The 21,397-nt window shown below is 43.3% G+C and overlaps 1 protein-coding gene across 1 annotated transcript in view; it reads left to right on the forward strand.

Annotated features, from left to right (window-relative positions):
• LOC311223333 (piwi-like protein 1) overlaps positions 1 to 21,397 on the forward strand; it is a gene marked incomplete at both ends in the record, with an annotated part of 79,627 nt that continues 58,230 nt past the window's right edge. Inside the window, 2 exon segments of the mRNA XM_084308125.1 lie at positions 1 to 800; positions 13,906 to 14,046. Of these exon segments, the coding sequence (XP_084164251.1) occupies positions 1 to 800; positions 13,906 to 14,046 (941 nt within the window).

Consider the following 21,397-nt stretch of genomic DNA (forward strand, 5'->3'; position numbering starts at 1 on the left):
ATGTCCCCCAGACCACGGCCTCAGGACCAACAGGCAGGCCCCTCCACCACCTCTTCCTCATGTCCCCCAGACCACGGCCTCAGGACCAACAGGCAGGCCCCTCCACCACTTCTTCCTCATGTCCCCCAGACCACGGCCTCAGGACCAACAGGCAGGCCCCTCCACCACTTCTTCCTCATGTCCCCCAGACCACGGCCTCAGGACCAACAGGCAGGCCCCTCCACCACTTCTTCCTCATGTCCCCCAGACCACGGCCTCAGGACCAACAGGCAGGCCCCTCCACCACTTCTTCCTCATGTCCCCCAGACCACGGCCTCAGGACCAACAGGCAGGCCCCTCCACCACTTCTTCCTCATGTCCCCCAGACCATGGCCTCAGGACCAACAGGCAGGCCCCTCCACCACCTCTTCCTCATGTCCCCCAGACCACGGCCTCAGGACCAACAGGCAGGCCCCTCCACCACTTCTTCCTCATGTCCCCCAGACCACGGCCTCAGGACCAACAGGCAGGCCCCTCCACCACCTCTTCCTCATGTCCCCCAGACCACGGCCTCAGGACCAACAGGCAGGCCCCTCCACCACTTCTTCCTCATGTCCCCCAGACCACGGCCTCAGGACCAACAGGCAGGCCCCTCCACCACTTCTTCCTCATGTCCCCCAGACCACGGCCTCAGGACCAACAGGCAGGCCCCTCCACCACTTCTTCCTCATGTCCCCCAGACCACGGCCTCAGGACCAACAGGCAGGCCCCTCCACCACCTCTTCCTCATGTCCCCCAGACCACGGCCTCAGGACCAACAGGCAGGCCCCTCCACCACCAGGAAGCTGCACAGAGAGAATTTGCTCTGCAGTACCCTGATGTGACCATACTGTTGGACAATGCTGTAAACAATCAGCCAGAGCCGTTTAAATCTGGGCTCAAAAGCCTGATTGACATTACAAGGAGACATTCTCAGCATTGAGAGCCTATTTCAGGGGTGGCCAACCAGTCAGAGACTAAGAGCCACAAAAATTACTGTGGTACCACAAAGAGCCACACCATATACCAGCGTTTCTCAACCTTTTTTTTCAGTCACGGCACCCTTCATGTGTTTATAGGTCTCACCCTCTGGCCTCTGAAGTTGCTAATGTCTTTTTTATTTGGGCCTCACAGGGTTAAAAGTACCCTGTGAGACCCACGGTTGCAAAATTACAAAATCACTTTTAGCCATTTAAAAAAATTATGCTTATAGGGCGGTCAGGTGGCGTAGCGGAGATTGTGCTTGTCACCAACGCAGGAGATGCTGGGTTTGAGCCCAGCTCTCGGCGTTGCTACCAGCTTGGCTGGTCGTTCATACTAATACAATTAGCAGTATTAGGGGGTGGGAATCTGGTGGGTGGGAATCTGGCGTTGTGGACAGCGACGCCTACATGTCAGGTATCTGCGCTTGCTCAGCATGCCCTCCCACGCGTTACACTTCACCAATGAGAGTCCTCGCTGCCAAGTGAAAAGACGTCACTGGCAGTCGCCACACGTATCGGAGGAAGCGCGCGGTCAGCTTCGGGATGCCCTTGTACCGACTCGTAGGAGAACATGCATACAGCAGCCAGGTAGGGGGGGGGGGAATTGGCATGACTAAATTGGGACGGGGAGAAAAACAGAAAATTGGAGAGAGAAATAAAAAAATTAAAATTTAAAAAAAGTGTTTATTTAAAAAATGTTAAGCACATGTAGGCCTATAGTGAATTGGTCCTGTTGTTCAGCCTCACAATGCTATTTGATAGTAAATGTGTTTCATATGTCCCACCCTCTGGCCTCTGAAGTTGCTAATGTCTTTTTAATTTGGGCCTCACAGGGTTAACCTCTTAAGCCCGAGATATACAGTAAAAGTGTATATTTTCAGCATGACGTTTGTTTACCAATTATTTTAACTGTTATTAGTGAAATATAAGATTATAGAAATCTCAGGGCATTGAGTCGGAAACCGGCGCATATTGACAGGAAGAAGTGGCACAGCCAAAAGTGAGTGTAGTCTTTTGAAGGAAGAGACTCAGGGCTTTCGAATTTCGAAAAACTACCCTACCCAGCTCACACCAGCCCCTGTCAATCATCTGACTTACTTTTTTATTTCTCTTATTTTTGGGGATTATCTCCCACAAACTTGAACGTTATTGCCATAAGACAGAACGCAGTTAGTTTCTCTACCTTTTTGTGAACGTCTTGCAAAAAACGGTGTTGCAATACGATGAAAAATGGTGGAGAAATTTACATTATAAAAAAGATGGCAGAATTCAGTACTGTATCTACAAAACCTTCTGTTTAATAATCTTCCCTTTATTCATTTGCTTAGATTTTTCAGGTCTGGTCAATTTTAGCATGGTGTTATTCACAGTCAAAGATAAAAAAAATTAAATAGAATTGATATTCTCCTTTGGTTCATTACAATTTACTCAAGCCTAGTAACAGACACACTATTTCTGACACTGATCTATTATGTCCCTAGATTCAGATCCCAAGAACATGCCAATGGACCATTTAAAAAAAATATTGTAAATGTTTATTCTATGTCCTTATGAATGACGTGAAAAAAAATTATTATTATTTTCTATTTTTTTATGGATGGAAGAGCTGCGAGCCGCGGGTTGGCCACCCCTGGCCTATTTCAAGGATGGCACAAAAAGTCACAGACTTATTTCCACTGTGGTCCTTGGTCTCAGCAGCACATACATAAACATGTATTACACATAATATCATCAGCCTACAGTATATTGCTAAAAGTAAAATACAACATTATTAATAAAATATGTACAGACACACTAAAACTACACTACATTAAAACTAGAACCTTCCTTAGTTACTCTGGGACATTTTCTAGGAGCCATTTCCTAACGTTCACCGTGAAACTATACAAGTTAGTATAGAATTAGAAACTGGCCCCTGTAAATATCCTAACACAACCCCCTCCAATGTACAGTAAATGTCCTAACCCAGTAATACACAAGACCCTCTTCTTGGACCAAGTAAGGTTGTCGATAATCCAATGTACAGTTACCCCCCCCCCCCGCCCAACCACCTCCAATGTACAGTTACCCCACCCCACCTACCCAACCCACCCCACCTCCTCCAATGTAGTTTCTTCGTCAAATGTATATACTCTTCTTTTTTTTTCTTTTTTTAAACTCTTTTTGTATCACAAACGGTACTGTATTTGTAAATCTGGTATGTCATAAATGTATAGATGTAGCAGTACTGTCTATGTTAGGGATGGGCGTGAGTAATCGATTACTCGTAGCTATGAGAAAAATCGATCTTAAATTAATAATTTTTATGGAAAAAGAAAATATTAAAAAAATATATTTTTATATATTTGTTTCACATGTATGTGTAAGATTATAACTGTTTGTTGGTTTCCTTAAACATACGGTATACGTGAATGAACAAAATTAGGTAAAAAAGAAAAGATTAAATTTATATTTTTTTGTTTTTTCGAGTAATACACGATCACTCGAGTATAGCATGCGATCAATCGATCTGGATTTTTCTTTAAAATGCCCATCCCTACTATCTATGTCATATATGTTATGATTAATTGAAAATGGGGGACCCTGATGTAAACAAGACGAAAGTCTTTCTCTGGTCTGCATCCCCTTAACAATTGTGTGTATTGAGCTGTACTGTATTGTACCCATTCTGCAATCTGTTAATAAAATGTTCAATCTATCAGGTTCAAGCTTTGTTTGGTGGTCAAAGGCAACTCATTCCACTCCTGTGTGTTTCCACCTCATGGCTATCAATATTTCTTGGCTGCTGTAACGCCTGCCAGAATGATTCTTTTTTTGCTGTATGGAGGCCGGCAGTATACATATAATTTAGGAGCAGTGTTGCTGCTGCAAGTGGAATTGTCAGGTTACATGTTTGAAAGTATGGTTGTTATCCAGCATACAGCCCTCTCAACATGTCCCTTGCAGTAGTTCTATCTATTACTTAATTTCACAATTTTCTTATACTTTGATTCTACTGTCGCCATTTATGCATATGCCCACTACATGTATTTATTGCTCCATCTCCGCCCACTACAAACATGGGAACTCAATAACCCCCCCCTCCCCATCTCTCTGAGAGTGGTTGTCTCGTAGTGTTGGCCAAGGTGGTGGATGTCTCTGGGTCTTGGCCAAGATTGCAGTGACTGTTCTACCCCCACACTGGTTATGTGCACCACCGAGGCCATGGATCAGCTTCATACCGTCTTCTGTCCATGGTCTGTCAATGTGGTTTAGACGTTTAGTTAATTGAGTTCATTGCTGGGTTAAGTACTTCTATTCTATTCACATAATATGCTTACTACATATATCTCATTTGAGTAGTGGAAAAGGGGTAGGATTAAATAAGTGTACTTCTTCCTATTCCTTTTCGAACATGTAAAAATTGAGTTATGTTTAGTTTATTATAAAAAAAAATCCATTTCATAGAGATCAATGATTTGTTATGATTTTATATTTTACATCGTAAAACGTTCGGAATAAAGATTTCAAATCTATTCTATTCAGATTTTTGCTTACCACATCTATCTATTGCTATGTCCGCCTATCACAATCACGCAAACTGTAACGCTTGTCCCATATGGCTGTCTCGTGGTGGACGTCCCGTGATGATGACCGGGAGGATGCGACCCTCTCTGCGTCGCCCCATGCCTCAAATAGATCCGCCATCAGCTCTATTTACAATCTTTTAAAATGTTCAGTTGCTATTGCATGCACTTATCCGTGTTTCATAACATGTGTGCATGCTTACCAACTGTTTTATTGCAACACTAATAATGTGTTTGTTTTAATGAAACTACATTAAGTGTGTCTTTAGAATATACATATTCCCTCCCCGCCGTATGTATATTCCCCTCCCACCCACCCACCCCCTCCTAATGTACAGTCCCCTCCCCATCATATGTATATACTCTGTCAGGATCTAGGGGTAACAGTACTGTATATTTGAATACCGCCTATGTCACAAATGTATCAGTACTAAATACCTATATGTCCCTATGCCATAAATGTCATGTATGTTATGTATGTCATAAATGTCTATATGAATTGAAAATGGGGGACCCTGATGGAAACAAGACAAACGTCTTTCTCAGGTCTGCATCCCCTTAACAATTGTATGTATTGAGCCGTACTGTATTGTACCCATTCTGCAATCTGTTAAATAAAGTTTTCATTCATTCATTCATTCATTCATTCATTCATTCATTCATTCATTCATTCATTCATTCATTCATTCATTCATTCATTCACGTTAAGGACAGCATTAGCTAGCTTGATAGGATGATCAACATCATCCAAGCTAGCTAAGTTATTCCATTCTGTGTACTGCATATTACCATACTTACTGTAACTGAGGGGTACAATTCCCTGACTGTATTGATAAGTATGGTATCATTAAACCACTACCGCTTTATGTACTTTAATTACTGGCCATACAGTACATGATATATAAATATGATGAACACTTCCCACAATGAATCGGTTCCACACAAAGGTGTAATCAAGTATTTATTGCAGCAAAAGGTACATAATATACTTCTCTGTATTTTACTTTGGATGCGCTTATAAGGCAAAGGAATGTGCGTAGGCAAATCAATAATGAATGTCCATTCTCTGGTTACGCAGGAGGTAATTATACAACCTGAATCTTAGGGAATTATATCTATGGTACACTAGTAATATATAGCGGGAGATACTGGAAGGGTCCCCCCGGTTGTAAGCCAGCAGGGGTAGAGGATCTGTCGGTAGTAGAGAGTCTGGTCAACGATGACTAAGGAGACTCCCAAGTACAGGAGACGGTGCAATAGTCTCTTGATCCACAGACGAATACAGCTGTTCTCCGTAGACTGTAGCTCCACAGTGAAGAAAGCTAGCCGGCCTCAGGCTCTCTGAGGCGCAGACTCGACCTGGCTCCTCACAGGGTAAATCCCACACGTGTAGGCGTCGGCGATTCTCCGCTCCATAAATCACAGGACCAAAACAAATATAATCCAGCCGCAAAGGGCTATGTAGTCGTCGGGTAGATTAATCCAGTGTACATGTCCACACGGTTCTCGTCTAGGTCTCCTCGGGTGAAAGCGCCATGAAAGCAGCCCAGCCTGGATAAGCACTCTAGCTGATACGAGGAAGCGTTGGTGATGCTGGTCACTGTAGAACTTTAGCCGCACGATACACTATACACAAATAGACTATTACTGACTTAATAGAAATATGTCGCACTCGACGGTATAGCGCCAAACTCTGACAATTCAGTTATTAATTCGCACGCGGTCTCAATGCTCTATTTTGGGGCCAAACAGGCCATACTTCACCGCACGGAGTATCGTGGGTGAGGCTTCAACTTATTGGGTAACTCTACTTCTGTATTCACCTGCGCCATATTTATATGCACAGCGAACAATCTAGTGCCAACCTCATTTCTGTCTCGTATCCCTGGGCAAGGCCGGGCATGTACAGACATGTCTTGACGGTGGCTTTGAACCTGACTCTGGAGGCACGGCCCCGGCGCCTGTGGACCGCTGTCCAATAGGAGAATGAAATACCATGGTCTGCACTAGGCTAAAGGGATATTCCGTGTATATGTACAAGGAATATACAAGGGATATCAAACGATATACAAATACTATGCAATATATATCAATCAATAAATATATATATTCGGTTTAATCTGATCCTTTGTAACACTTACCATATTTACCATCAGTCATGCTCTTGCTAATAATGCTATGTCTGTGTCTAGGCAAACACTAGGAACGGGTATATATAGATTTGTAGTGCCAAATTTCCCTCTGAATGATTAAAGTATTTATATTCTCTTCTATTCTGGTGTGGTGTGGGAAAAGATACAGGTGATCAACACCTTGATCAATGCTGCCTGCAATACATGAGTATTTAAAACTGAAACATATCTTTTCTTATTAACAGGTGCTTCTTGGGCATCAACCCGGAGAAAGGCTCAAGGGGAAAGAAACAAAGCTCTATTAACCCTCATGTGACCACCCTTCTCCGGAAGCTGATAGATTTTTTTTTATCCACTTTTTCTCATTTTTCTATTTTTCTCCCATCCCAATTTCGCCTCGCCAATTCTCCCTTCAATTCTCCCCTCCCCTGTCTTGAACGTTGCTAGACTATGCCTCCCACTGGTCGGCTGCAGTGAGGACCAAGCCTTGCATCACGTGTCCCCTCCGGTACATGAGGAGGCAGCTGTCGCATCTTTTCACCTGTACAGCGCGATCTCTCAGTGGCGAGGAGTAACGCGTGGGAGGCTCACGCTGCCCCCGTTACTTCCTGATTCTGCTGTACAGGCGCACCAACCGACCTGTAGGCAACGTCCGATCCCCACCCACCAGCTTTCCCACCCCGTTAGTGGCGAGCGCCTTGCTCACTGCGCCACTTAGCCGCCCTGGAAGTTGATAGACAACTGTCATGATCCTGTCGTCCCTGCTCCTCTTTTTATTCTTTTGAGTGCGTGCAAGAAAACTGTTAATTTATTAGTTCCTTTTTTCACCACGCTGTTGTAGAACACACAAGCATGTAGTTTAATGTATTTCAGAATATGGTTCTTTTGACTTGTCAATAAATATGCCAGTGGGCTTCCATTGATTTTACCTCATTTGTGCGTTTGGGGTGTTTTTAATGTACAATATACAATAGCCTATGTGCATTTTTGTAGTCCAGCTCCAGTGCTTCCCGGCAGAAGCTCACACGTTGGTGGTTAATTTATGTAAATTCATGTTATTGTTATGGTGTTTTTGCTATTGAAAGTATGTGCAATGTTGAATAAATTGTTCATTACTAGGGAGAATAAATACATGAGATCTCCCTAGAATTGGGAGAGTATCTTCCAAAGGCATACAGCACAGTGGAAACTCAGTCTTTAGACCAAATAGCCTACATTATGAAATTTCTGAGGAAAAAGAAAGCACATTTGGGTGAGTGATGCCATAATTATATGGCATAATAATAATAATAATTGACAGTGCAACACCTGCTGGTCAGTTTCTGTAAGTATAGTTTTAGATTGTATGTTTTTCCACACTTTACTGTAGTGTACGTGTATTTACACAGTTAACAAAGTCCATGTAATATTTTACTGCATGTTAGAATACACAGAAGTAACGATGGACGTGTACAAATTGCGCATAGAAATTAGGCATATGTATTGCACTGATGAAATACCGGAGGCTATACTAATGCGCCAAAATACCTAGATTATAATGTATAGTTATGATTATTTTTCTGTTGATCAAATAAAAAGCCTGCCTACTGCAAATCAATATGATTTGTCGACCATGTCACGGCTTATTGTGGTCTGCATCCCCTTAACAATTGTGTGTATTGAGCTGTACTGTTGTACCCATTCTGCAATCTGTTAATAAAGTTTTCAATCACACGGACAATAAATATAATGTCTAAATGAAATGCACAAAACAAAAAATGTATGTATCATAACGTTACCCTGGTATAGATCTGTATGCATGTATTTATTCATAACGTTATACATATTCGTTCACGTTAGATTGTGCATGGCTTTTACATTGAAAAATGTACTTGTCACGTGGTTCCGTTCTCCATTCTTCACATCAAAAACGAAAAACGAACTATCAAAACGTACACGGCCCTACACGGCCCATTATTGACTCGTTTTTTTCATTTGATTCTGATACCAAAATACGAAAAACAGGTCCGTATTTCAGTTTTTCCCCGTTTTTTCGAGTTTGGTTTCAAACGGAAATAGGAAACACCTCGTATTTCCGTTTTTTTTTCGTTTTTTCGTTTTTCCTTTTGAAACAAAAAACGAACTATCAAAACGTACACGGACGTTTTGATAGTTCGTTTTTAGTTTCAAACGGAAATACGAAAAAACGGGGGGGGAGACGGAAATACGAGGTGTTTCCTATTTCCGTTTGAAACCAAACTCGAAAAAACGGGGGAAAACTGAAATACGGACCCGTTTTTCGTATTTTGGTATCAGAATCAAATGAAAAAAACTAGTCAATAATGGGCCGTGTACGTTTTGATAGTTCGTTTTTCGTTTTTGATGTGAAGAATGGAGAACGGAACCACGTGACAAGTAAATTTTTCAATGTAAAAGCCATGCACAATCTAACGTGAACGAATATGTATAACGTTATGAATAAATACATGCATACAGATCTATACCAGGGTAACGTTATGATACATACATTTTTTGTTTTGTGCATTTCATTTAGACATTATATTTATTGTCCGTGTGATTGAAAACTTTATTAACAGATTGCAGAATGGGTACAATACAGTACAGCTCAGGGGATGCAGACCACAATAAGCCGTGACATGGTCGACAAATCATATTGATTTGCAGTAGGCAGGCTTGGAGGAGGCTCTAGCATGGGGGGTGGGCTCCCGCTGTCGTGCTGTGTACCCCGGGGATGGCAAGGTGTATCTGGGGTTTGTTTCCTGGATCAAGGGTGAAGACTGCAGGGTCACGTTTGACGGATATGAAGAGAATGAGCCGATGGGTATGTCCGCCTTGCTGCTCCCTGAGGGAGTGAGTTTTAGCGATGGGAGATGAGGAGGGTAGGGGGAGCGGAGGTGGCGGTGCGGTAGGGAACGGCTGTGGCATGGGAAAGGGGTCGGATGATGACAGTATGGAGTGTGGTACGGGGGGTGAGAGCGGGGGAGAAGGGTGGAGTAAGGTGGAGAAGAGGAGCAGGGATAGTGGGGGGAAGGGGGTGAAGAGGAAAAAGGGTAGGGGGGATAGCTCGAGTGGATCAGATGGTGAGGGTAGAGACAAGGTTGTTGTGGAAGTGATTCATGTAGTGGTTAGGTTTGAGGGGGAGGGGGGAGTGAGTAAATTGGGGTTGTTCGAGTTGCCCAAACTCGTAGGTAAGCAGTTAGGAGAGGTAAAGTATGCTAGAGTTTTGGGAGATGGGAATCTGGCCATAGGGTGTGTAAGTGTAGGGCAGGTGGAGTTGGCTAGGAAGATGAGGAGCATTGGTGGAGTGGGTATAAGTGAGGTAGTGAGAGTAGGGGAGAAGAGGGGGGGGGGATGTAAGGGAGTGATAGCTGGGGTACCGGTCGAGGTTAGCGTAGAGCAGCTGGTGGAAGAATTAGGGAGGGACGGGCGTAATGGCATAGTTAAGAGTGCAGAAAGGATGAAGAGGGGAGCAGATAGGATAGAGACGGAGACGGTAGTGATTAAGTTTGAGGGTAAGGTTGTTCCTAGTGTAGTGTTTGTAGGGTATAGGATGTTTAGGGTTAGGGAATTTGTTCAGAGTCCTCTTAGGTGTTATAGGTGTCAGGGGTTTGGCCATATAGCTGTTTCATGTAAGAAGGGACAGAGGTGTGCTAGGTGTGGCGGGGAGCATGAATATGGGAAGTGTGGAGAGGGAGTGAAGCTGATGTGTTGTAGTTGTGGTGGGGAGCATAGTGTAGCGTTTAGGGGTTGTGAGGTGATGAAGAGGGAGGTTGAGGTTCAGAGAGTTTTGATTGATTGATTGATTGAAAACTTTATTAACAGATTGCAGAATGGGTACAATACAGTACAGCTCAATACACACAATTGTTAAGGGGATGCAGACCAGAGAAAGACTTTCGTCTTGTTTACACCAGGGTCCCCCATTTGTGGTGAGAGTGAGAAGGGATGATAGGATTTCGTATGCAGAGGCAGTTAGGAAGGTAGGACAGGGAAAGCAAGGTAAGGAAGGAGAAGGGCATTTGGCAGTAAGGGTAGTGCAGGAGGATCAGGGGAAGCAAGGTGTGGATCAGGGGTTTAGAAAAGGGCATTTGTCAGTAGAGGAAGTACAAGAGGAGAAAGAGAGGGTGTGGGGGGAGAAGTTGGAGATAGTGGCATTTGTGACAAGAGTAGTGAATACAATAGTGATGGTTAGCAGTAGGACAGAGAGGTTAAAGTTAGTAGTTGAAGCAGCAGTACTAGACATGGGTATGAAGGGGTTGACAATGGGGCAAGTATCAAGGGAGTTAGGGAAGAAGGTTGTTGTGAGTGATCAAGTAAGAGAGTTAGGGAAGGGGGTGGTGAGTGTTCAGGAAGGTCAGAGTCAGCCCACAGGAGGCAATGAGTGACTCATAGATTAGGTTTGGATAGGGTGGTGATGTTAGGGATGGGTTTTGGTTTTGTTTTGTGTGTTAGGGGGTTGAATGGATTGTACAGTAGGTGGCGGTATGCACCTTTTGTGGTCGCAATCTGACATTAAACCATTGAAGAAGAAAAGAAGAGGGGAGAATGGAAGACTGGCCCGCGTCTCTACAATTCGTAGCCGCATTTCTGCAGACCCCTCTCTGATTGGTTGAACTCCATTTTTGCAGACCCCTCCCATTTCTGCAGACCCCTCTCTGATTGGTTGTTCAATGAGTTCAACCAATCAGAGAGGGGTCTGCAGAAATGCGGCTACGAATTGTAGAGACGCGACTGGCGTGATTTCCGGGTCGGTAGGTGGCGGTAAATGCCCCAATTTTGGTAGCCGTCCGCCGTAAAACACCATTTAGAAGAAGAAGAAGAATTTCACAAGAGCCTCTCGCCTAGTCTCGCATGGCAGATACGCTTTCACGTCACCACACACACATTACACACCTGTCCAGCTCATTATAATGCGATGGCCGTGTGCTAAATTAGATCAGATTCAAATGTACAGGCAGCACACCATGCACTGCTATAGTGGAATATACTATTCATATACCATAATAATGTATACCATCTTGTTGCGCGCTCCTGGCCGCACGCACACACAACACACTGCTGAATAATTCTGTTTTGCATCAATATATATGTGTGTATATTGAGGCAAAACAGAATTATATATACAATATTGAGGCAAAACAGACAACGCATGTGTGTATGTTGTGTCTGACAGCTTGAAGTTTATCATGATGATATGATGATAACGCATAACATAATAAAGTTTTCAATCAATCAATCAAACGTCTCATAACTCCCTGGCTGTCACGTGGCTGGTGACTGACCACCTTTCTGAGCCAATAGGCGCTTTGCGCGACCGTAGCAAGTCGCTTCCCAGCCGGGAGCAGCCGGCTGAGAGGTACTGTGGAGCCTCGCTCTGAAGGCTGTGCGTGGCTCGCTCCTGCGAGAGTTCTGCGCCTCGTCTCGTCAGATTTTCAGAGCAAGTCGGACAACATTCTAACCGTCATGCAACGCATTTGGCGAGGCCGTAGTAAAACCTGCGCAGATCTGCGTCCGCCTATCCCATCTCGAACAAGCCTATTCACACAGTTCCATTCACACCTGGGAGCTGCCCAGTACAACCACAGTTGACACCATTGGCCACTGAGCAACTCCATAGTTCAAGTTTGAAATGCTTCTTTCTGTTTTGCTCCTGAGAGTGTGCTAGCAGTGGCGTTGTGCAATATGTCGAGGCCCCCCCCCCCCGCGCCTATTCTTTATTCCCAGCGGAAGAGTGCTGCCGAGTGCTTCCGCATTTTCCCTGATTGGCTGCGACACGCCCCGCGGCAGAGCTTGCGGCATTATGTAGCCGTAATCCCAGATGTTTTTCATTCGAAGCTTAGCTCAACTGGTATGCCGCCGTGCTGTGGATCCTGCGGTCTGTTGGTGACAAGTTCGATTCCCTTCAATTTTTTTTTTTTTAACGTGCATTCTTTCGCCGGTTAAGTTTAGGCATGTTAACTTTAAGCATTGTTTCGGAGTTGGTTATGGTTAAGGTTAGGCATTGTTTCGGAGTTGTTTAAGGTTAGAAGGGTTAAGTTTAGGCGCTGTTAAGGAGCTGGTTAAGGTTAGAGTTTGTCTTAGAGAATGGCAATATTCTTTCGGAGTTGGTTATGGTTAAGGTTAGGCATTGTTTCGGAGTTGGTTAAGGTTAAGGTTAGGCATTGTTTCGGAGTTGGTTAAGGTTAGAAGGGTTAAGTTTAGGCGCTGTTAAGGAGCTGGTTAAGGTTAGAGTTTGTCTTAGAGAATGGCAATAGACAGCCTATTTCCGCGCTGCAGCTCTCTCGCGCTGCCGCGGTCACATGGGCGTCATGGCCAATCAGAGAAACGCGACGCACTCTTCCGCTGGGAATAAGCTACACGCGCCCCCCGCAGCTCAGACCATGAGGCCCCGCCCACTCCCCTAAATAAGAGAGACATTTTAGCTTTTTTTTTCGCCGCGTGGGAGCAAATTCGAGACACATATTCGGTTGCAAAAAGGTGTCCCACGGTCTCCTCTATGGCCGTGCATATTTTCACGCGGATCGGAATCACGGCGCGCCCGTGGGAGAGCTCTCTAGCTGCTGTTCACCTGGAGACAGTCAGGGTGAGGAGCGACCCGGGGCAGAGGGTCTCTAGCTGTGGGAGCACTCGCGAACCATGTACTAAAAAATTAACGGATTCGATTTTCCAGTTCCAATGTAACCTGTAGGCTACTCGTACTGGTTATGGCGAATAAAACGTTATATTATTCTAACCTGTCTGGGCGGCTGTAGCGTGGCTGGGGGCCGCCGCCTGGCTGGGCTGTCTGTCTGCCTGGACTCGACGCGGAGCTGACCGGGGGACCGGCGTGTTGATAGTGGTGCATGCGGCCGGCCTGGGTGGGGACTGGGAGCTTACTGCCGATGCATTCTTCAGTAACGTTAGAGTCAGTCTACCTTTGCTGCCTGCTGGAACGAACAATGATGTTCTTTTTCATAGTTTTGCCGTCTCCTGTTCCGCTTGGATATTTGCGGCATTTTTACTGGCGCTTGCTTCCCGCTGTGTTTTGAACGCTGCCAATGAACATAGTTATCAGCCTAGCCCTATCGCAGGTGAGCAAATCATAGCAGGGAGGGGAGGGGGGGTGGGGGGCCCGCCCTCTGCGCGAGATGCATCCAGCTGCAGCCCCAGAGAACCATACTGGGCTCTTCACACTGTCTGCGGTCTGCGCCCGTTACGAAATCTAAGAGGAGAGTCTACAGTGGGGGCGTGGCCCCCTAAGCTCTGTGGCCCCCCCGCACCGCGGGGTCGGCGGGGGCCTCCCCTACGCCACTGGATTGGACGCAACTACTACCACCCTGATGATCCACTCAACATCCCACAACACAGGTCTGTTTCACCAACGTGTCTCCACTCACACTAGCTATACTGACTAGGCCTGTCCCCGACTAAGGATTTGTATAGTCGACTTTTTTTGGCCGAAATTTGTCGGTAGTCGACTTAACCCCCCCGGCCCCCATGCATTCCATTTGGGCTGTGGGCAGGGCTCCAGACTAACCTTTTACATTGGTTGCACCAGTGCGCCTAACTTTTGAATTTAGGTGCACCAGCACATCATTTAGGTGCACCCAAAAAAATTCACGGCGCCTTTTGCCGCTGCAATAATACATTTTAAGCGTTACCTTTACCATTACCTTTTTTGTCAGTTCCCATACACATTAGTAATTTATTAAGATGTTATGTAAATGATGTAAAAAATAACATTGTATTACAGTTGGCTCACAAAGTACAATCCTTCACTTTTCTATGTCTATTTTAACATATTCAGCTCAGCTCCAGTTAGAGCTGTCCCCAAGTCTGTTTTTGGGATTCGAACATTCGCCAGGGTTTTTCGAACGGATGTTCGAACAATCGTTTTTCATCATGCAAACAATTTGCTCCTAAATAGGGAGGTGTAGTTTGACGTCACTTTGGACCGCCGGCGAGGTCCACCCGTATAGCCATTTATCATTGGGAAAATGGATTATCGGCTATTGTAACAATTCTACCTCATGAACATTGGAAAGCTTTCCATTTTTGCACAAAATGAGTTCCCTTCTATCACTAACATTATTTGTTAAGAATTTTTTGTTGAAATACAATTTTTATTTTTTAAATTTTTTTTTACAATTAATTGTGAATATTTTCATGTTGAGCTATAGATTGTGGATGAATACGCACAGAAAGGTACACCATGCAAATGTTGATGCTTTATTTGTTTTAAATGAGACAATTTAGAAATGGGCAATGGGCAAATATATTGTGTTTTCAAGATGGTGGACCGGCCGGAAACAGCAATAACGTAACCACTACACCTCATTCAAGGGTACTACGACTATGCTTGCACCTCAAAGGTGCTAAAAACAAGATTACAAACATCACAAAACAAACTGGTCAGACTACTACTTGACCTTACTCCTAGAACCCACCTCACCCCTGCTCACTTTGACTACCTAGGATGGCTTAGAGTAGACACAGCAACTTGCAATGGGCCTGGTCTACAAGATACACTACACGACCACACAGGTACCCATGTACATATCAAAATACTTCCGAAAGGTCTGAATACCACGCCCACAACACCAGAGGGAGTTCCACAAATCATGTGCAACCCAGATTCGGCACAAACAAGGGACTAGACACATTTCGCAATTCAAAACCGCTCTTAACACATTGGTTGCCAACAATGAGAAATCTCGTTGTTGGCCGCCATGCGTTGGTTGCCAATAACGAGATTTCTCGTTATTTAATCGTTATTTCTTTTATTAGCATATCCATACATTTTTCATCCATCCAGCCTGACATTATCATTGGGAATGGCTCTGAGCTCGAAAAGGGCAAATACCGCCACCCTATCATCTCCCGGATGGTAATGCACATCATTGGATTGGGTTGAGTGAAAAAGTGCATCAGAGAAATACTCCGGTCCAGGATTTTCCTATCTCTGGCAAGCAGTGTCGTGTTACCAGAGTCATTGGCGAGGCTGGAAGCAGCTCGGATTATGCGTCTCGGACTATAACGTTGGATCAATAAACGCGATCAATATTTGGAATGGCGATCAGGAATTGGAGTCATCTTTTTGCAGAACATCTGATCTGAGGTAAGGAATCTATGTTACCAGTTTTGGGTTAATCAGAGTTGTTTTTCACAGATTTCACAACGTGTGTGTGTGGCGTTAGGCGCTGAGCGCGGCACAAATAAATGATTTTTCAGCCCGCTTTGTATCGTGCATAAGAACACAAATACTCTCGATAATCTAGCGTTTATTTGAAAACTATTCATAAATCAGCCGGAAAATGACGACGTGTTTTGTGTATTCCAGTAAATGGTTATTTTCGCGGAATTTCTCAGAAATGACTAGAACTCTCTGAAACTATACTCGTATTCAAAGCGGTATAAAACGGAAATGTACTGATGAAAAAACAATCAGTTTCGTACAGGGAACAAAATAAGTACCCGCCAACCGCCAATGGCGGGCAGATTTAAGGTTTGGCGACTAACAATGAGAGGTCTGCCCGCCACCTGGCGTGTAGTTCATATCATATATATAAAGCCGAGCAGCGCTACACAGCAGTGCCCCTATTTTGCGAGCCGAAATAAGTCTGTGGTGTTTTTTTCTTCTCACAACGGGTCAAATGCATCTAACATGCGTTGCATCGTCGCCATTCCTTTATGCCCACATCGCCAGAAATGAACGTTACGTTAGCGTAAACTAACAAGTTAATCCTGATCAGAGGCAGAGCCATAGTGAACAGCAGACAGTGTGGACTGAGGAAAGGGAAAGGGGGGGGGGGCACTCTCCCTTTCTCTGTGTGTGTGTGCGTTTGGAAAGACGATGAAATCACTAGTCAGGACTCAGGACAGGAGCAGGGGTGCAGTGGTGGGCATACGCGGTCAAACGACGTTTAGGCTTCGTCACTGAGGCAGAAGTGCGCGCATCCTATTATTATGCAAAGTCTAGGTGATAAGTGCCAGCCGGGGTGCCTATACGGCGCGATGACACAAAAATGACTTGTCGCGCCATATACCCCGGCCGGCACTTATCACCTCCTAGACTGTGTGTGTGTGCGTGTGTGTGTGCGTATGTGTGGAGTGTTGGGCGTGTGTTATGTGACAAAAGACCGCCCGTCTCGTCCCCAGCTCCACCTCATGAAAGAGGAGAGACATGTATGCGCGCGCGTGTGCACGCGGGCGCGAGGGCGCGCGTGCACGTGGCGTTTGGCCTTGGCCCATATTACGACTGCACCACTGGACAGGAGTATATTATAGTAAACTGAGGATTACTGAGGATGGACAGATAATGTTGATATTCAAATATAAAAAAGTTTCGAGAGGAGTGGAAGTTTGAAGACAGACTAGACTACAATATGATGCGGGAGTGGTGAGTTGAAACAGTGTGTGTGTCCCTCCCGACCCCACTTCTATGTTTCAATAAATTATTTGCATTTAAAACTATTAACGCTGACTCCTTCCTTCAGTCCACTCAAAATTATGCTAATATTCCTTATGTTGTTTATGATATTAATTGAAAATACCATATGAGAGTATTATATAGTAATAATAACACATGGCGATATACTAAAATGCTATTTATAATTTTTGGCTGGTAAAAAATCTGCCTGGCTGGTAGTTTTTCAAATCTACCAGCCAAATGGCTGGTAAGTCAAAAAGTTAATTTTGTTCCCTGGTTTCGTACATGTTGACTGCAAGCAAGTCATTGATAAGCGACGGGTGTATTAGACACATAGCCATCATTTAAGATATAGTTTATGCGTTCGCAAATGTGCTCCCATTGATTAACGTGGTGGCATCCAAGTGATAAATCGCCATATCCGGCTGGCAACCAATGTGTTAAAGAGCTACCTACGGGAGGCTGCAAGAAACTGACCACAGAAAATGTCCAAACCCCCTACCCCCTCCTAATAGACCATCTCCTCCCAACCGTATGTATATATTTTCTCCCCACTGTATGTATATCTTTTCTCCCACCCCCTCCTAATGTACAGTCTCCTCCCCATCATATGTATATATTCTCTGTTAGCATCTATGGGTAACAGTACTGTATATTTGCATATCTTATGTCACAAATGTAACAGTACTGTATACCTGTATGTTGTATGTCATAAATGTCACTATGAATTGAAAATGGGGGACCCTGATGTAAACAAGACGGACGTCTTTCTCTGGTCTGCATCCCCTTAACCTGTTCCACCAATTGAATATTTTCAGAAAATCCGCCTAAAATGTATACCTAGGTAAATGGAATATTGCTCCACATCTACAAGGCCATTTGCATATTCTTGGTATCTAGGGACATCTTCTATGGACCTCAGGGAATGTATTCACAGTGTCAGAAATGTTGTGTCTATTACTAGGCTTGCTTAAATTGTGATGAAACAAAGGAGAATATGAATTATGATTTTTCTTTGCATCTTTGACAGTGAATAACACCATGCTAATTAGGGGTGGGACGATACATCGATCCAGATCGATATATCGATCTATTATCAATTATCAAATAGGATCGATGCAACGTAAAAAGATCGATTCATATTGCGATACTCTTATTTTGAAAATCCCCTGGTGAGCAATGCATATCCGCCCGGCCGCCACAACAGTAGCTCAGTAGCGGTGTTAACGTTAGACAGCATTGCTTCAGAGTCCGCCTATTTTGCAACCCGAAATAAGTGCCTGTTGTTTTTCCCCCCACAACGGGTCAAATGCATCTAACATGCTTTGCATCCTTGCCATTCCTTTATGCCCACGTCACGTTAAATACCGAAATTAACGTTGCGTTAGCGTAAACTAATAGCTAAGCTGATCAGAGCCATATAGAGAGAACAGCAGAGGTCCACTAGGGACTGGGAAGGAGGGGGGGTTACTGCATTCTCGAGATAGACCCACTACCAGGATCTGGCCGGTACTGCACCTTCGGACTCCCAATATGCCTTTTCCAGCCAAAATACAGCTCTGACAGTGAATAGGATATTAATATCGAGAGAGAGAAAAGAAACTAACCAAAAACAGTGAACAGGAGGTCTATTTGTATTAAAAACAATAGATTGTTTTTCATTTAAATGTCTGGAAGAGCTCAAAAATAAAAATGTCAAATGATATTTCCATTGCCTTTTTTTTGTTGATTTAAATGTTACTGATTGTGTTAAATGGGCATATAATATCGTCTCTTATTACATGGCGTTTTCACATTCGCCGAATCTAATCGTATTGTATCGTGGCAGACTTTGTGATATCGGAAAATATCGTATCGTTGTCCAAAGAATCAATATCGTATCGTGATGAAACTGGTGATTCCCACCCCTAATGCTAATAATGACCAAACATTAAAAACTGCCACTGATCTCATTCAGTACCTTCTTGAGATCATGTGTACAAAAAATCTAAGGAAATTAATAAAGGGAAGATGATTAAACGGAAGGTTCTGTAGATACAGTACTGAATTCTCCCATCTGGACCAATGCAGTTTGAAATATTATTATAGAATAGGAGGCTTATAAATTACCTTATTATAGCCAATTCGCACATTTATATATATATATTAGGGCTGTCAAAGTTAATGCTTTAACTTTGGAGATTAATTGAAATGATTTAAAGCATTAAAATAAATTGAGTGAAAAATCTTCAATTTTAGCGCCGCGGATATAAGAAAGGCGTCTAGCTGAGTCAATGTTGATGGTTTTGTTGAACATTTGTATTTCACAGGAGAGAAATTATTCAAAGAAAGCTATTAAAATAGTCTTTGAATCTAAATATACTTTCTTTGTGTTGATTTTACATTAATTCCATGATTTTACTCAGGTAAAATATCTGTTACAAGTAGAAAAATGCTATTTTTAATCTAGATTAATTACAGAAAATTGTGAGATTAATTAGTTAATTTTTTTCTATTGACAGCACTAATATATATACCGGTACATATATTATCTTTCAAATGCCTGAGTTCAATTTGGATTTAGTATCACCAGGCGTGCATAAGAACGGATAATGAAATCTACTGTAATCTACTGTACTTTTTTATTTTCACCAGTGCAACCATTTTGAAACTAATTTCAGATGTAATTGTTGGTACATGCTAACAATAGGGAGGCGAAACTAACTGCGTTTCAATATTTGTCAAAAAACGTTACCTTTTGTGGTAGAATTATCCCGAATATTAACAAGTTATTGAAATAATCCATACAGAACATTGAACCTTGAACCCCATAGAAATTTACAGGAAGTGTCGTTTTGAAAAATTTATAATCGCTACTTTTATACAACAGTCTAAAAAATATTGATTTATGACCAGATGTCATTTCGGGACCGGTACACAGACAGACAGACAGACAGACAGACAGACAGACAGACAGACAGACAGACAGACAGACAGGGACCTTGGAGCACCAGTGCGACAAGGGAAAACATTAAGTCTCACTGAACTGATTTTCGGTCGCACTCTGGAGCCCTGGCTGTGGGGGGTGCTTAATGTCTGAAGAAGTCGACTAAAGGCTTCTTGTCCTCTGCGAAAGCATGCAATTGGTCCACTGATGGATACATCTTGATATGTCGTCTAGTGTGTGAAATCCTCTTTCAGTGCCTCTGTGCCCGTTTTCTTAGGCAGTTAGCCTCGCTGGTATGTGCGCCTTTAGAGTTAGCCACGCTTCTAGGCCTCTTTGCTTTTGGAAAGAATGATTAAATATATATTTTTTAAATGTATAAAAATGCATTTGACTAAGAGTTTGGCAGTCGACTACGGCTCCTTTCGACCGATTAGTCGACTATTCGCAGGTTCTCACATTACGGGGTTCCAGTGCAAATTGTGGGAAAATAAAGGAAATTAATTTGGGAATTGAACAAAAATAGGTTTTAGACTTGCTGTCATTTGACATATTGTGATATTTGTTAGTAAGAATAATCTTCAGCTTCAGGATTGTGGCCTAGTTGACATAATTTACTGCGTTCACCAACCAAAATCTTCAAATCCAGGACATTTAGAAAATAACGCAAGTGGTACCCAATCTACGCTTGTGTTTTTGGAATCTATTTTCAAAAGAACGTTGGCTATCTGGTAGAAGAGCCATATGAAATCAGTTAGATTTTTCCCCAAATTCCATCAATTCTTTTTCCAAATTCCTTTTTTTCAGTTTTAATATTTCAGAATTCTGTATGTCAGAAATAGTGTCTAATAAGTGGGAATGAATACATTGGGGATGTGATTTTTCCTTTTTTAACTCCATTTCCGGTTTTTCTGACCTAAAATCACAATAAAAAAAAATATATATATATATATTTTTTTTATATGTTTTGATTATTTTCCCACCTGTTCTAAGTGAAACGCAAAAGCAACATTTATCAGACCTGCTATTCTTGCATAACAGATTTTCATTGGCTATCGATAATGTTAGCAGTTTTGTTGAGTGGCGTGAGATGCTGTAAAGACGTCAACACAATAGGAAACACACTAACACTGGATTGCTTTTGTAAAACTGACCAACCAGGGAAGGTTACTTGCAAGCAGTGCCGCAGTCTGCCACTCAACACTACTCAAGGGAGAGCAAGCATTGTCCAGTTAATGTGAAGCTCTGTAGAAACATCAAACTCTCAAGCATGAGGTACAGAAGCCAACCAAGAACCAAGAAGCTGAGATGGAGAAATGTCACCACCTTCATTCTCAAAATCGACTTGAGAGCAAAAGAGTCCATTA

Source organism: Notolepis coatsorum, assembly GCF_963971535.1.
Source record: "Notolepis coatsorum genome assembly, chromosome: 2".
In the NCBI taxonomy this organism is placed as follows: Eukaryota; Metazoa; Chordata; class Actinopteri; order Aulopiformes; family Paralepididae; genus Notolepis; species Notolepis coatsorum.